Genomic DNA, 16,383 nt, shown 5'->3' on the forward strand with positions numbered 1-16,383 from the left:
TTTTGTGAAAAAAACCCACCACCCCGGTGAGCGTTTTTCACTTTGCAAGGTGTTTGTGGGGTTTTGTTTTTTTTTTTTTTTAAATTTCCGCCCAGGGACACCTTCACTATTACCGCCAGAGGGCCCTGGCAATTGTGCAGAGCTCTTTTCTCCCCTCTCTTTTTTCTTTCCTCCTTTTTTTTTTTTTAATGCCTTCCTTCCTTCCCTTTTTTTTTTTTTTAACTCTTATTGCTCAGGATAGCAGAGCAACCAAGCTTCCCTGGTCACGCCACGGCCGCCGCACCGTGCTGACCCTATCCCTGTGGCTCTCGCATCTCCGGGGGGGACATACCACAAACAGCCCTTTGCAGCCCTCCTACCCCATTAATTTTTTTGGGAAAAAGGGGCTCTCTGGGGGGGGAAAAGTGTGTGTGTGTGGGGGCATCTCCGAGCTTTATCGACAGCACCTCCCGAGCGGGAGACTGCAGGTAACGGGGAGGTTCGGTCTTTGGATGAGGAGAAGGAGCAGAAAATGGCTCCTATTTTTTTTTTTTTCCCCATCCCCTTCCTTTCCCCCTCCATCCTTCCCTTCCTCTCTCCTCCTGTCCCCTCCGGCTCTCCTCCCCGGGGTGCCTGCACACACACCAGGCTTAAACTTGGTGCCCGGATGCTCTCCATCCCTGGGAAGGGGGGAAAAACAATTAAAAAAACCCCACAAAAAAACCCCCACCAAAACCCCAGCCCCATTGTCTTTTTGCAGGCTTCCCCCCTCGCTTCGTTTGGACGGGTGGGTTTCATTTTTGGATGGGCTGCTGCTGCAGCCGGGGGCTGGGAGTGGAGGTGTCTGCGAGGGCATGCGTTATTGACCCCTTCTTAAAATTTAATTTATTTATTTTTTTTTTTAGCAGGATGGCAAACCACCGAGGAATAAATGAAGCAGGCTGAAATGCTGGCTTCAAAAAAACCCAAACCAAACAACAAAAAAAGGCAAAAATTGCAGGAGGGATCTGCGGTGCGTGCTTGAAATCGCTTTTATTCCTGGCATCAGTAAGTCGGTGACAACCTCCTGCAAATCCACCTTTTCCCAACCTACCTCCTCCATCCTCCACAGCTCTGCTGCTAGGAAAAAAATAAAAATGAAAATAATCAACCCACGCGCTGGGATCCTAATACACCCGCTACTCACAGAGGAGGATGAGGAAAGGTTTGGGGGAGTGGTGGTAATTTGCTTTTAAATTATTTTTGCAAAGGACAGCACCAAACCCTCTTCCTATAGCTGGGAAAACTCTTTTTTTTCCCCCCCCAAGCACAGGCTCTGAGCACTGGTGTTTTGCGTAGAGAAATAACTGGGTTATTTCTCCTCTTTGAGAAGCAGGAGTGATTGCTATGGGGTGGTTTTTTGGGGGGGGGGTCCTGGAAAATTTGGGGCAGGAATCTCTGGGTGAAGGATCCTGTGGATGAGCACCCAGGGTTTGGTGCAGTAGGCTGTTAAATCTGGGTGAAAATGAATTTTAGTGTAAGGATCTCTCAGCAGAGCATTGTCTGCAGAAACATCTTCTTCATGGGCTGGGTTTTATCTCTTTTTTCATTTTTTTATGGAACCATGCTGTCTTTGTTTCTGTTTTTCCCCTTCTGCTTCCTCCTCTCCATTAACTTTTAGGAAAAAAATAATAAAATTGTTCAGCTATATTTGATAGAGGAAGAGGGTATAAAGTTCGTGCAAGATTTGGGAAAATATGTGGTGGGGTAAAGGATGGAGGTTTTTATTAGCTGCCTTTCACCACACTTTTTACCCATATTGTGATTTGGCTCAGCCTTTCTCTTAGCTTATTAGAGAATAATCATCTATTGGATTATTAGAGAATCCACAGGTTAATAATACAGAGGGATTTGCATGAAGAGTCCAACTGAGGGATGCAAATCTATAGGATGATGGCTGGCGATGCCAGCTTATGGGAGGTTACCTCCTCCTTTCAGGGGGGATACCAGGCTCTGCTTACGGGGGGGTCACCTCCTTCTTTCAGGGGGTCTGGTGGCACCAGCCATGGAGCCGTACGTCCTGCTGGACCCGCGTCAGAGAGCGTTGTATCGCGACGTGATGCAGGAGAGCTACGAGACGCTGATGGCGCTGGGTGAGGAACCTACCCCTCCTGTGGCAGAAAACTTGGGGTGGACAGAGGGATCCGTCTCCATCCAAGGGGTGCTGGGGTCAGGGGGCTGGGGAGGGCAGACCCTCCTGACCCATGTTGCTCATCCCCCTCTCTCTTTTCCAGAATTCCCCGTTTCTAAGCCCGATCTGCTGTCCCGCCTGGACCACGGGGATGAACCTACAGCCCTGGATCTCCACGTGCCCAGGGACACCCCAGCCGCAGGTGAGCCTCCGATCACACCGCAGCAGGGGAAACAGCCCAGGTTCAGCTCCTGCAGGTGTGGAGGGCTTCCCCTGCTGCCGACCTCCCACCAAAATGACCAACCCCCCACCATAATGGTCGTGGCTGCTGCCGTACCCCAGGCCGCAAGCCCTGCTTTGGTCACGGCATGGAAGGAAGATGGTGGGGAGGAGAGACCGTAATGGCGGAGGGATGTCCTGGCCAAAATGGAAATGCCGGACTCCCTTCCCAGACAGCCGCGTTTCTGGTAGTGGTGGATTAATTACCACATCCATGTTGGTGGCAGAGAGGAGCGATGGGGACTGGAGATGCCTCTTCTAGAGGTGCTTACCTGGAAGAGTGTGTGAAATAAAAAAGGTGGAGGAATCCCTCCTTGTTTTCCTTTTCCTACCACTTTCCCATCTTCCCAGCCCCAGGAGAGACGATGTCTCCTGCCCAGGTTGTGTCTGTCTCTCTTTGTGCCCCGCAGAGGATGGAACGGGAGCAGAGCAGGAAACCCCTGGAGAAGAAGCTGCTGAGAAAGAGCCCGAAGTGGTGAAACCTGCAGGCGAGGAGCATCCTTCGAACCCCATCAAGACTGGGGCAAAGGCGGGCAGGAGCGGGAGTCTGGGGGAGATGCCCACACGCCCAGGCGAGAGCCAACCCAGCAACACGTGCGGCGAGTGTGGGAAGAGCTTCAGCCACAAGTCAGCCCTCGTGAAACACCAGAAGATCCACACTGGCGACCGCCCCCATGAATGTCCCGACTGCGGCAAATGCTTCATCCAACGTTCGGACCTCACCATCCACCAGCGGGTCCATACGGGCGAGCGGCCCTACGCCTGCCCCGACTGCGGACGTCGCTTCAGCGTCAGCTCCTCCTTGCTCACCCACCAGCGTACCCACGCGCCCGGCGGGGAGAAACCCAACCGCTGCCCCCAGTGCGGCCGCAGCTTTGCCGATCCGGGGGCCCTCGACCGGCACCAGAAGAGCCACCTTGGTGGGAAGCCCTACGAGTGTGGGGTGTGTGGGAAAGCCTTCGCCTGGAGCTCCCACCTTGAGCGGCATCGGCGCATCCACACCGGTGAGAAGCCCTTCCAGTGCGCTGAATGTGGGCGAGCCTTCGCCTGGAGCTCCCACCTCGACCGCCACATGCGCACCCATGCTGCTGCTGCCGCCGCCTCCGAGGATGAGGACGACGGGGAGGCGGAGGAAGAGCCCCCACCGCCCCCCCAGAAATGCGCTGACTGCGGCAAGCGCCTCAACCACCAGACGGACCCCCAGCGCTTCAAGCACAAGGGTACCCAGACGCCGCCAGCGGGTGCCGACCCTGCCCGCAGTCCCCCGCAGCCCTACCGCTGCGAGCAGTGCGGCAAATGCTTCGGCCAGAGCTCCAACCTCCTCAAGCACCAACGTGTCCACACCGGCGAGCGGCCGTACCCCTGCCCGGATTGCAAACGCTGCTTCCGCTGGGGCTCAGCCCTGGCCAAGCACCAGCGCACCCATGCCCGGCAGCAGCAAACCGGTGACGCCGCCAAAACCGTGTCGGCAGTCACCGAGGAAGCTGGTGCTGGAGGAGGTGGCAGCAAACCCTACCCATGCGGGGCGTGCGGGAAGAGTTTTGGCTGGGTCTCACACCTGGAACGCCATCGCCGCATCCACACTGGGGAGAAGCCCTTCCGCTGTGGTGAGTGCGGGCGGGCATTCGCCGTCAGCTCCCACCTGGAACGGCACCGCCGGGTACACACCGGCGAGCGGCCCTACCGCTGTGGCGAGTGCGGGAAGAGCTTCGCCGTCAGCTCCACCTTGTTGGCTCATCGCCGCACGCATGCCGCGCAACCGGGCCGGCCCCATGCCTGCCCTGAGTGTGGCAAGGGTTTTAGCACGCCAGCCAGCTTGGAACGACACCGGCGGCTTCACCGGGGCGAGAAACCCTACCAGTGCAGCGTCTGCGGCAAAGGCTTCGCCTGGAGCTCCCACTATGACCGGCACCGGCTCACCCACACTGGCGAGAAACCCTTTTCCTGCGCCCACTGCGGCAAATGCTTCGGCCGCAGCTCCCACCGCAACCGGCACCAGCGTGCCCACGCGCAGGGCAGCTCGGAGAAGCGGCACATCTGCCCAGAATGCGGCAAAGCCTTCGGCCTCGGCACGGCCTTGGCGGCTCACCAGCGACTGCATGCCACCGCTGGCACAGGGGGCCGCAGCCCCCTCTCCTTGCTGCCGCCCGTGTGGTGGGAGGGCGAGAGGCGAGAGGGGACATCCACCCCCGCCGAGCTCTGGCCCGAAGACCCCAGCTCTGTTTTCCAGCAGCACCCCGTGCCTTCCTCCTCCTCTTCCTCCTCCTCCACAGCCCCCAGGGGCTGGGCTGCCAAGGCTCTCCTGCCCCCCGCCATGGCATGGAGGCCTGGGGAGGGGGATGCCCTGCAAAGCAATGCCTCTGCCCCCCAGGAGCCCTGGGCTTCCTTGCCTCCCCCCAGCTCCTGAGATGGGGCTGTGGGGGCCAGGGGGGTCACCCTCTGCTTTTGGGGACACCCCATGGCTGAGGATGGGGGCTGGCCTGTCCTCCACTCCCCGGCACAGGGTAGGAAAGGGCCATTCAGCAGGTGGGGGGGCCCCAGGATACCTTGGGGTGGGGGGCAGGGTGGGGAAAGGGGGGGCAAAGTGGTGGTGGGGAAGGGGGGGGGGTGAGTGGCGTGAGCAGCCAACGTAGGGGCTTTGGGGGGAGACTGGGAAAGGAGCGATGGGGGAGGCTGGGGGTGGATTTGGGGAGGGCTGGGTGGTAATTTAGGGCGGTGGGGAGATGACACTTCTCCCTATAACCCTCCTCATCCTCTGCCCCCCTGTTTGGGGGGGGGGGGCAGAAGGGGGGTGACACAGCTTGGGCGTATGGAAGATGACCTATCGGCAAAATCACCCAGGGAACCCCCTGCCACAGGGGACTTTTGGGGGCAAACAGCTGAGAAAAGAGCCACGGGGACCTGCATCAGTCACCAGCTCTGCCGCTTCCTTGCTGGGACCCCCCAAATGCTGTTTGGGTTGTACTGAGGGTGGTTTGGGATGTGCCGAGCCGGGAATTTGGCAAGGGTGGAGAGGCTGGGTCTCCTCGGCTCGGGTCAGCAGGTAATAAAGTAGAAGGTAGTTCAGCAAAAAAGGAAAAAAACCAACCAACCAAAACCCTCTGCCTGTCTCAGCGTGTTTTTATCTTTGGAGGGAGAGAAGATACTCGCGGTGCTTCCTACCAGGAGCAGGGAAAAGCGACGGAGCCCGCAGCTGGTGCACAAGGAGAGCCAGACACAGCGGCTCCTTTTTATTCCTCGCCCCACGCCGAGCCCACCGCGCCCTCGGCGTCTCGCCCTCTCCATCGGTGCAAGGCGGCATCCCCTTCTCCAGCGTGGTGGCAGCAAGGAGTGGGCACGAATGACACCGTGTTTTGGCACGAGAATCAGCCCCGGGTCACCCCCCATCCTTTCCCGGTGGAGAAGAGCACCGCTTCCCTCGGGAAGAGGCTCCCTCTCCCCAAAAACGTCCCTTTCCGGGGTCCCCTTCACGGCAGGGCACAGGCACCATTCACCGAAGGATAAATCCACCCCCCGTCACCCACCCCGGTGCCACCCTCCGCCCCTTAAATGTCACTTGGCATCCTTCGATTTGTCCCCAAGCCGAATTTTCCCTTGGGCACGGTCCTCCCTCCCCGTCCATCACACCGATGAGGGGTCTGGGTCCTTCAGGGCTCCTCGCCGCTGCAGGCTCCGGGGGGCTTCTCCCCCGCCAGCCGCGTCCTGGAGAGGGGCAGCGGTTGGGGGGCGAGGGGGAAAACGGCCTTGGGGAGGTGGCTACGGCGGTGTTTGGTGAGGTGGGAGCTCTGGCTGAAGGCTTCGCCGCACTCGGGGCACTCATAGGGCTTCTCGCCGGTGTGGACGCGGCGATGCCGCTCAAGGTGGGATGCCCAAGCAAAGCCCTTGCCGCACTCGCCACAGGTGTAGCTCTTCTGGGCGGCGTGACCCCGCTGATGGGCGAGGAAGGGGGGAGCCTCGCCGAAACGTTTGCCGCAGTCGCCGCATTTATAGGGCCGGTCAGGGGAGTGGGTTTTGCGGTGCTGGAGGAGGTGAGCTTTTTGGGCGAAACGCTCGCCGCAGCTGCCGCAGGGAAAGGGCCGTTCGCCCGTGTGCACCCGCCGGTGCCGCTCCAGGTGGGACGCCCAGACGAATCCCTTCCCGCAATCGGTGCAACGGTGGGCGCGTTCCCGTCGGTGACACCGCTGATGCCGTGCCAGTGCCGGTCCAGCTCGGAAAAGCTTGCCGCAGTCGCCGCAGCGCAGGGCTTTCTTGCCCAGGTGGGTGCGGCGGTGACGGGCCAGGTCGGAGCTCTGGCAAAAGGTCTTGCCGCAAGCTGGGCAGCGGTGCGGTCGCTCGCCAGTGTGGCTACGGCGGTGCTTGGCGAGGTGTGAGCCTTGGCTGAAGGCTTCGCCGCACTCGGCGCAGCGGTACGGCTTCTCGCCCGTGTGCACCCGCCGGTGCCGGGCGAGGTGGGACGCCCAGACAAAGCCCTTGCCGCAGTCGCCGCATTTGTGGGGTTTCTCGGCAGCGTGGCCCCGACCGTGTGCTGCCAGCTCGGCTGCGCCGGCAAAGCGTTTGCCGCAATCGCCGCACTTATGCGGCCGGTCGCTGGCGTGGGTACGGCGATGCTGGAGGAGGTGGGAGCTCTGGCTGTAAGTCTCGCCGCACTCGGGGCAGCCAAAAGGCCGCTCGCCGGTGTGCACCCGCCGGTGCCGCTCCAAGTGCGACGCCCACGGGAAGCTCTTGCCGCAATCGGTGCAGCCGAATGGCCGCTCCCTTGCCGTTCCCTTGCCGGCTGCCCCACGTAGGGGTTTGGCACAGTCCAGTTTGGGGACCACCGCAGCTTTGGGCATCTTTGTGGTGCCGTGCGGCACGGCTTTATCCGGGCGTTTCGTTTTCCGTCTGTTTGAACCGAGGGTCTTCTCCCTCTCCGGGCTGCGGGATGAGCATGCTTCGAGCTCCTCGCAGCTCTCTGCCACCGCTCCTTCCTCCGCTGCTTTTTCACTCACCAGCCCCTGTGCTGCTGGGGAAATGGGAAAAGGAGAAAAACGGGAGAGCGTGGCCTCAACTGGAGCAGGGGTTGGCATTTAAATCAACAGAGCAGGAACAGGATTCCCTTAAACATTTTGGTCTCCTAGAGAGGAGGAAGAGAGATGCGATGGGAGACCTGATCCCAGTTTGAACCAGGAATGTGGAAATGCTAAGCACATCCCATTATTTCCAATTAAAAAAAAATAATGTGGAGAGATCAATAACATTTTCCTACAAAAAAACCCTCAAACAAACAAGGAGAGGGCTGAGTTTGGGGAAATCCCCCTCAAAACCTGCCTGGATTCCTCTTCCCCACTTCCCATCCTGCGTGCAATCCCTTTGCTTCCCTGCCAGAGACACGGGGGGGGGGGGGGTGGGAGTACAAAAAGAGCAAGGAAAAAAGGGAGGAATGTTCAAGAAGGAAAGAGGATTTTTTTGTGTGTGTTTGCTTACCGAGGGACATCAGCGTTTCGTAGCTCTCTTGCATCACATCCCGGTACAGGGCTTTCTGCCGCGGGTCCAGCATCACCCATGGCTCCATGGTGGGGAGAGGCACAGGCAGCTGGGAAAACGAGGGTTTCTCCCTCCGTTCCTCACTCAGGGCTCCTAAAAATCGCCTACGGGGAAGAGAAATCCCTTGAAATGAAAGAAATTCCCTGTGTAGTGCTTCTTGTTTGGGGGTTGATACTTTTTCTGGGGATTCCTCGAGAAATACTGGGGTTATTTCTCCCCAGGTTGCAGCACACAGACGGTCCCTCCGTCCAGGACTAAACCCAAGCCTGTGCGGAGCAGCTTGGGGATGGGGGTCAGGAGGGTCCCCATTTCCCCCCCCATCTTTCTGGCAGACCGCATCTCACAGCATCTCTCTGCCTTCCTCCCTCCAATATCCCAGTTCCCCCGGTCCTCCTCTCACTGGGGATCAGCCCTCCCAGGGCGACAGGGATCTGGGGGGGGGACATGTCCCAGGAGCTGGGCTGCGTGCCCTGTTCCCGGGGAGCCCTCTCCATCCTGCTTACCCACTCTCCTCTCCCCAAAGGAGCTGTCACTCCCGGGAACATCCCCAAGGGCCGGATCCTGCAAGCTCCAGCCCTGACGCAGCTCAGGACCCGCTGCAGAGCAGGAGCACATCCCTGCCCAGGGTTTCTCCTTGTTACCTGGAGTCCCTGGCTCAGGACTCTCTGCCAGCCGAGCCTGGAGCTGCCTCCGCAGGGCTTTCCCTGGGAGAAGCGTCCCCCCCTTTCCCAGGCCGATGCTGCAAGGAGGGGGGGGGGATACACAGAACCCCCCCCCTTGCACCCCCAGGACCGCCGAGCCTCCCGACAGCCGGGCACAATGGAGGCGATGCCGGGCATGGCTTTGCTCCGGAAGCCCAATCCAGTATCCGGGAGAGAAGAGACGCCAAGAACAGGCTCCTTGGCCGCAGCATTTACCCAGAGCCCTCTAGAGGTAACCCAACCCCGGCCGCCCCCCCATCCCGACCCTCCCCGCAGGCTCCCCGGCATCCGTGGGGGGCACGCGAGACCCCACTAAGGTCCTGCTGTCCCATCGCCGGAATTGCCCCCATGCTTTTCCCTTACCCAGCTGTTTTGGCGAGCCCCGACCTCGCTAGAAACTCTGCCGGGGGATCGCAACAGCAGCAGCGGGGATGCTTATAGTATCGCAACCACGGGGAAGCGTGGGAAGGCGGGGTGGGGGGTGTCTCTCTGGGGCGACGGGGCATCCCCCGGGTAGGAGAGCGCGGTCACCGGGCTGGTTGCCCGATCGGCATCAGGGATCAGCATCAGGCAAGCAAGAAATTAGGGTTTTCCACCTGGAAAAGTGACCCAAACCGTGTTTTCATCCAGGCTCGGGAGTCACGCGCTTGCGGGTGGGAAGGAGGGGAATTTCCACTTACCAAGTTATCCCTCCTTGTTGCTGGAGGAGGCGATCATGAAAGCCGAGGGAAACACAACTCTGCAAACAAGAAGCTAAAGAAATGCAGCGGGGGAATGAGAGAGGAGCCTGGATTTCTGCCTCCGAGAAAGCCCAGGAGATTTGAAACCACGCGGACGCTTTTCTCTACGGTGGGTGCAGGGGTTTTGGTGGTGGTGGTGGTTTAATCCCTCCCTGGCTGGGAAAAGCCGTGAGCGGAGGGGAAGCAGTAATTTTCTTTTCGTTTGCTTTGGAAAAAGCGCAAGGATGGGGAATTATCCCTAAATCCTGCCCTCCCTCATGCACAGATGTTTAACCCCTGTCTCCCCGCCGAAGGAGGGAGCGGAGCTGATTTCTGCAGCCTCCCTCATCCTCTGTGCCTGCTCCATCACTTCTCAGCTGGTGGCAGTGGACAGATGTCCCCAAGGGAGACCGGGGGACCAAGCCTGGTGCTAGGGGACACTGAGCAGCCCCGGCGGTTCTCAGTGTGTTGCAGCTCGGCTGGGTATGGGAGGACACAGGAAGGGGCTGGATCAGGGGGATGATGAAGGCGGAGGGGAGAAAGGGGCTCTCCAGGGATCCCGGACGTGCTCAGGGCAGGGGCAGAGCTCTGCCTGCAGCCCCAGGCCCATCGAGGCACGAAAGAGCCCTCTGCCCCGGGGCTCTGTCCGCACCAAATCCCGAGCCAAAGATTCCAGGTGATGGGCGAGGAGACCCCCACACCGGCTGTCCTGCCTCCCAGTCCCTGTAATGGGACCAGTGCAAGGAGCAGAGAGAGGGAGCAGCAGTCCCTGGCCCTTGCCCCATCCCCGTGCACCACAAGAGGGCATGGAGAGACCAGAGCTGCTCCCAGGATCTGGCTCTTCCCTGGTGACCCGAGCAGCAGATCTGCTCCCGAGAAGGTGGAGAAGGTCGGAGGAAGCTGAGTTCTGCTGGCCAAGGGCTGGCTGAGCCCTCTGCCTGTATTCTGAGGGGGAAAACCCTGCAGGAACAAAGGAGGTGGCTTCTTCCCTTGCACAGATGCCCACGCAAAGGGCACTGCCCAGATTTGTCCGGGGTTTTTTCACAGTTTTCCTGCAGGGAACAGCTCAGCACCTCCTTCTCCCTCCATAGGCTCCAGCAGAGCATCCCCATCGCTGTCGAGAGGGACGGAGAAGGACATGGCCACAGCAGAGCCAGCACAGGTGAGGGAGAGTCTCTCCTTTGGGGTGGGCAAGTGCATTTCGGCTGACCTGAAATGTTGGTGCCAGGTACCTTCTGCCCGGTCTGGTGGGGCTGCACGAGCTGCTCTGTGACCATAGATGTGGGCTATCACCTTCCTGCCGCTCCTTTTGGACCAAGAGGTCCCCATATACCAGCAGCGGGTGGTCAGGGTGCAGGAGAGGTGGTGAGGAGCAGAGGATGGAGCCTGTGGTGGGCACGCTACAAGGCTGAGCCTTAGACGCAAGATGCCGTAAGGGTTTCTCTGAGCTTCCCCATCTCAGAAACACAGGAGAGGTGGAAAATCACAGCAAGGCATGGGGGTTTGTGTCTCCAAGTGACAAGAAAAGGCACAGAGGAGAGGGTGGAGAGGTTGAGCCCAGCCTGGTTGAGCTCCATCATCCCCACCAGGCATTGTTGGGTGTTTAACAGTCCTCAGTGTTTTCCAGTTTCTGCTTTTCCTTCCCCCAAAGCGTACCCAGCTTCTTTCTGAACCTTTACCATCTGTGATGTCCTGCAGCTTTCCACAGCTTAACTACACCCCATGAGGAACAATACCTTGATCTCTCTGATCCTTGCCAGCATCCTTTCTGGCTGCCCTGCAGCTCTGCTGAATGTTGGCTCCTCTCCATGCTGCCTTGAGCTGACCTGTGGTGGCAGGCACTGACCTGGGACATCCTTGTTGTTGCAGTATCCAGTGACCTTCAAGGAGGTGGCTCGGTACTTCACCGATCCCGGCCAGCAGGCCCAGTACCAGGAAGCCATGCAGGAGAGCACTAGAAATTACTCCTCTATAGGTAAGGACACATCTTCCCTCCTTCCTGGGCCAAGTCTTGGGGTTTGGTGGGCACAGGGGATGCTCCTCTAGACTTTGGAGGTGAAGGAGACTTTCCCCATTGCTTCTGGCAATTGTGTTTCCCCCCCGGGGGACCCATAGCACCCTCCATCCCCACCTTCTGCAGAGGAGCACATGCTCTACCACATCAGGCCAATGGTCCACCTGGCCCCATGTTCTTTCCAGCCAAGGAGATGCTATGTAAGAGAACAAGGAGACCTTTCTCAGCTGTGCCCAGCCCTTGCATCATCCCAGGTGTCCCAGCCAGGGACTGACTCATGATCTCTTCCTCTGCAGGGGATGGGATGGTGAGTGGGATGAAGGACAGCACCGCACACACAGACCCAGACATCAAGACCTGCCCGGAGAACATCTCCCAGCACCATGAGCTAGCCAACATCCACCAGAGCTCCCAAGAGAAACGCCAACAAGAGGTCCAGGGTCTTTCTGGGAGGGAAACTCCAGGGATGCACAGGGAATTGCTGTTCCCCCGTAGCCTTCGCCCCAGAGATAGACTCATCTCTCATCCCACCAGTGAGAAGAGCTTCCATCCTCGGAGATGGGGGTCCCGGCACCCCTGCCCTGACTGTGGGGAAAAACTTCGGGGTCTTTTCCAACTTGCTCTGTCACCAGCGGAGCCACGGTGGGGACAAACCCAACAAATGCCCCGATTGCGGGAAGGGTTTCAGGCACAGCTCGGCACTGGTGACACACTATCGCATCCACACAGGCGAGAAACCCTACCAGTGCGCCCAGTGCGGCAAGAGCTTCAACGTGGTGTCCAACCTGGTGCGTCACCGGTGGAGCCACACCAGGGAGAAGCCCTACAAGTGTCCTGACTGCGGCTGGCGTTGCAGTCAACGTTCCCGCCTGGTGACCCACCGCCGGTTGCACACGGACAAGCGCCCGTACCTGTGCCGGGAGTGTGGGAAGAGCTTCAATGTCAGCTCCAATCTCATCAAACTTCGCCATACCCACACCGGGGAGAAGCCCTACAAGTGTCCCGACTGCGGGAAGCATTTCAGCGGCAGCTCCAACCTCATCACCCACCAATGGCTGCACAGCGGTGAGCGACCCTACAGCTGTGCCGACTGCGGCAAAGGCTTCACCATCAGCTCCAAGCTCATCGCCCACCAACAGACGCACAGCGGTGAGCGACCCTACAGCTGTGCCGACTGCGGCAAAGGCTTCAGCAACTGACCCCACCTCATCTGGCACCGCAGTGCTGGCCGGCAGGAGAAGCACTACAAGTGCTCCGAGTGCGGCAAAAGTTTCACCACCAGCTCCTACCTCCTCACCCACCAGCGCAGCCATACTGGAGAGACCCCCTTCCTCTGCGGCGTGCGTGGCAAGAGCTTCGTGGTGGTCTCCAACCTGGCACGGCATCGGTGGGTACACACCAGGGAGAAGCCGTTTCAGTGTGGGAAGCGCGGGCGACAGTACAGCCAACGGGCTCATCTCACCACCCACCAACGGGTCCACGCCGTCGAGCGACCCTATGTCTGCAGGGATTGCGGGAAGGGCTTCAACGTCAACTCGTCTCTCACGAAGCACCAGTGGGTGCACACCGGGGAGAAGCCCTACCGCTGCCCCGAGTGTGGGAAGAGCTTCAGCCAGAGCTCCAACGTCATCATGCACCGGCAGCTCCACCATGGCGATGGCGTGCTCCAGCTCTGTGCATGAGTGGCTCCAACTCGCCACGCCGTGCTGGTGAAGCTCAGCGATGCCAGCCCAGCCAGAAGGTCTATCTCCAAAGAAGTCAACCAGGACTTGGCACATGTGGGAGAGGGAAGAAAGATGAAGAGAATGATGGGGACCACCATCAGCAGAAAACACCAACTCAGGTGTGAGGTTCCTCCAGCAAAGCAGGAGAGAGAAAACACCCTCCGTTCCTCCCACCCAAATTAATCCTGGGCATCTCCTGCTCTCTCACCCTGCCCAAACACAACAAAAAGGACCTTTTTTTCTTTCCCCTCACTGCTCCAAACTCTCCCCACACCGAGGTGCCCAAGGGCTGTTTTATCTCCCATCTAGCATTCTCCTCTGGTAATCTGTTCATAGCGATAACAGCTTCAGGAATAAAAGGTGGTGTGATAAATACTGGTTGGGGGCGGGGGGTGTGTGTGTGCGCACACCCATGGGTAGTCCAGGCACACGAGCCCCACAGCCCCCTTTTTACCTCTAGACTGGGGCAGGAGGAAGCCCTTGAGCCTCAGGGTCCCCAAAGAGGCTGCAGCAACCAACAAGGAGCAAGCCCAGGGGCCAGAGGCCACCGGGGTTGGTCTCTTCCTACCAGTTCACATCACTTTGGGGGGGAATCCTGCTTTAATGTTGGGGTTTTTTTTTAGCATTTGAGCTGTAAGGTCATTGGGCTTTGTCTAGAGAACATGGCTAGGGAGCTCCAGCCAACACTGGGCTTTGGTATGGTACCCACCCATCTCCTAGAACCTCGGCAAAGTAACACACCAAACCCCTAAGTGCAGACTTCATAAATAAAGGGAATCAGTGGCAGAAAACATCATTTTTCTCCCCTACTAAGTACCAAGCCAAGATGACTGTAACTTCAGGTATGTCTCAGAGGCCATTGCCCTGTTCCCACCGTGGCAAAGCTCTCTGGTGGATCTCCAACCTCCCCAGACACTTGGTGTGGTCTGAGATGAGGATGGCATCTCCTGACTGGGAGCAGTCTTTCCCTGCAGATGCTGAGATCTCCCAACTGCATGGAGAGGGTCTTTGAGGAAGTTCAGGCGGACTTTGGTGGTCTCCCACCTGCATCATGGGGGGGATGATTCATGTAGTCTTCAGCAGGATGCTGAAGATGCTCCCATCCAGGAGCTACCCTCCAAATTACCTCCTGCAAGGGCACGTGGGTGTTGGGGTACTGGTGGGATGCCAGGTTTGGTGGTTGCCTTTACAGGAATGATTTTTGAATCAGGCAGGTGAGAAAGACTCGGAGTTTATTCTTTCTTCCTCCTTTTTTCTTCTTCTCCCAGGCATGTAATGAGGGAGACAAGGAAAGATATCCATGGCGAGAGGACAGGCCCTTGTTATTCAGTTCATGCAAGATCTGCTGGGGATGGAGGAGGAGAAATGCGCTCCATCTTCACCTTTTATAACCTTATCCACAGCAGCCTGCAACTCCAAGATACCGATGAAGGACCCTCGACGTTGCCTCCTCCGGCGATCCGCCTCGGTGACCACCCCCTTGCAAAGGACGTCCATGGAGATGTTCATCAGCCTCTTCGCCTTCGCTGACATGCGCCCGGTCAGCAGTGGCAGCTGGCTCAGCAGCCTGGAGATGTCCCTGCCGTAAGATCCCTTCCTGAACGAGCCGTTTGATCCCTTCGGAGCTGGTTTCCATCGCCCTGCCTGAGCCGGAGACCTTTTCCACTTAAGCAGAGGTTTCGTCCACTGGACTTTCTGCTTCTTCCTCCTCCTCCTCCTCGGGGTTTTTCCTCTTCTCTTGGTGGCTGCAGCCATGGGGTCTCCTTCAGGCTCAGTGCTCCTCCCTGCAAAGGTGTCCCACCAGCGCTCTTAGAGAGATGGAGATATCCAAATGAGGGATCAACAGCGCAGCCCAGGATTGGCCAGCTGCGACAAAGCCTTTATGAGGCAGCTCTTCCTCATCCAGAATTTGCATAAAGAAATTTTTTTGGCCTGAAAAGCATGGAATTACACCAAAAGAACATCCTCTTTTTTTTTTTTTTTTTTTTACTTTTAACCCCAGTGAAAAATCCCCAAAAGTTTTCTCCAAACCCACCTTTCCTTCTGCATTTCCTTGCCAGAAGGAGCCAGAAACAACTTAATTTCGATTTTTCCTAAGTTAATTATTGTATTCACTTAACGAAGGCGCATGAGGTAGGAAGTTTTTCCAAAAGAGCCGGAGCTAAACCTGGAAATTTCAGGCTTTGTTTTTCTGGGGCAACTGGAGAAATGTTGGAAAAAAACCTTTGATGGAGCCCGCTGGGCTTTGCAGAGTGACGGGGGAGATTTCCAAGAGTGCAAAGAATAAGGAGAAAAGCAGTCAGTTTGGCTACGGAATAAAAATAGACAGTAAAACTGTTGGTGTTAAATTAAATTGGGGATTTTACTAGCACCATGAGCATGTGAGTGTGCCTCTTTTTTTCCATCTTCCTCTTAATTTTTCTTTTTAGAGGCGATGACCAAATTGCAGCCAGGACTGTGGCGTGTTTCAGTCTAAATCAGGCTGGTCTGGCTCTTCCGAAAAAAGCAAATCCTTGTTTATCCTGAGTGGGCAACGGAGGCTGTGTGGACCAGGGATGGAGCAATGGAAACAGGGGAGCAGAAAAAACCCAGAAGAGGGGTTTCCCAATGCAAAAAAAAAAAAAAAATCAACTTGCTGCAAATTTGGAAAAGAGATGGGAAAGCTCAGGATGCGGAAGGATTAATCGTTGAGGATGAGGAGGGCAAGGGAAGTATTTGACAGTGTCAGGATGGCCGAGTGGTCTAAGGCGCCAGACTCAAGGCTCTGCTTTCCCTGCGCCGGGGTTTTCTGGTCTCCGAATGGAGGCGTGGGTTCAAATCCCACTTCTGACACACCTTTTCTTTTCCTTCGAAAAACTCAATTTTTTTATAATTGTTTTTAAATAATTCCCCTCCATTATCCCCGCACCTGAGTTAAGGAGACGCCGATTCTTCTCCTCCCCGCAAAAAAAAAAAAAACCCAAAACAACCCAGACTTGCTCCTGTGACCGTCTCTACTGTTCGCCGCTTGCAAAGTGCGCCCACGCGTGGAGAAAAAGCATGGGAAGCGGAGGGGAAGCGGGCTGGACGCTGCCCCGCGGGTCCCTCGGTTGCGGGGAGAGGCGGGGGCTGCGCAGCCACCCCCTCCGGGGGGGGGGGGGGGGGAAGGTGTCCCGTGGAGCGGACACGCGTGGGGCTGCGGCAGTAACGCTTTGCCACCGCTTCCCTGGTGGTCTAGTGGTTAGGATTCGGCGCTCTCACCGCCGCGGCCCGGGTTCGATTCCCGGTCAGGGAA

At 57.8% G+C, this 16,383-nt stretch overlaps 2 protein-coding genes and 2 non-coding genes across 8 annotated transcripts; 3 read left to right on the forward strand and 1 right to left on the reverse strand.

Annotated features, from left to right (window-relative positions):
* The first annotated feature begins 424 nt into the window (after positions 1 to 424).
* LOC129198231 (zinc finger protein 420-like) lies at positions 425 to 15,564 on the forward strand. The gene is given in 11 exon segments (XM_054807385.1): positions 425 to 467; positions 885 to 991; positions 2,004 to 2,111; positions 2,253 to 2,351; positions 2,839 to 4,827; positions 6,329 to 6,456; positions 6,936 to 7,059; positions 10,463 to 10,533; positions 11,241 to 11,346; positions 11,839 to 13,228; positions 14,378 to 15,564. Coding segments are annotated over 8 exon segments (3,834 nt in total). The 5' UTR covers positions 425 to 467; positions 885 to 991; positions 2,004 to 2,023; the 3' UTR covers positions 13,068 to 13,228; positions 14,378 to 15,564.
* Positions 5,623 to 9,834, reverse strand: LOC129198311 (zinc finger protein CKR1-like). Of its 5 annotated transcripts, none has more exons than XM_054807498.1 (4): positions 9,333 to 9,834; positions 9,040 to 9,248; positions 7,892 to 8,055; positions 5,623 to 7,430 (listed from the first exon to the last, which is right to left on the reverse strand). In XM_054807498.1, the coding sequence occupies exons 2-4, from the start codon at positions 9,156 to 9,158 to the stop codon at positions 6,076 to 6,078; spliced, it is 1,638 nt and encodes a 545-aa protein (XP_054663473.1). In that variant the 5' UTR covers positions 9,159 to 9,248; positions 9,333 to 9,834; the 3' UTR covers positions 5,623 to 6,075. The 5 variants fall into 5 exon arrangements, with proteins under 5 accessions (XP_054663473.1, XP_054663474.1, XP_054663476.1 ...); XM_054807499.1 differs by having other exon boundaries at positions 5,623 to 7,427; positions 9,333 to 9,828; XM_054807501.1 differs by lacking the exon at positions 9,040 to 9,248 and having other exon boundaries at positions 9,333 to 9,828.
* A 268-nt stretch (positions 15,565 to 15,832) lies between the features above and the next one.
* Positions 15,833 to 15,941, forward strand: TRNAL-CAA (transfer RNA leucine (anticodon CAA)). Its single transcript has 2 exons — positions 15,833 to 15,870; positions 15,896 to 15,941. It is a non-coding gene; the product is annotated as a tRNA-Leu (tRNA).
* A 370-nt stretch (positions 15,942 to 16,311) lies between these two features.
* TRNAE-CUC (transfer RNA glutamic acid (anticodon CUC)) lies at positions 16,312 to 16,383 on the forward strand. Its single transcript has one exon. It is a non-coding gene; the product is annotated as a tRNA-Glu (tRNA).

This window comes from Grus americana, chromosome 32 (assembly GCF_028858705.1).
Source record: "Grus americana isolate bGruAme1 chromosome 32, bGruAme1.mat, whole genome shotgun sequence".
Classification (NCBI taxonomy): domain Eukaryota; kingdom Metazoa; phylum Chordata; class Aves; order Gruiformes; family Gruidae; genus Grus; species Grus americana.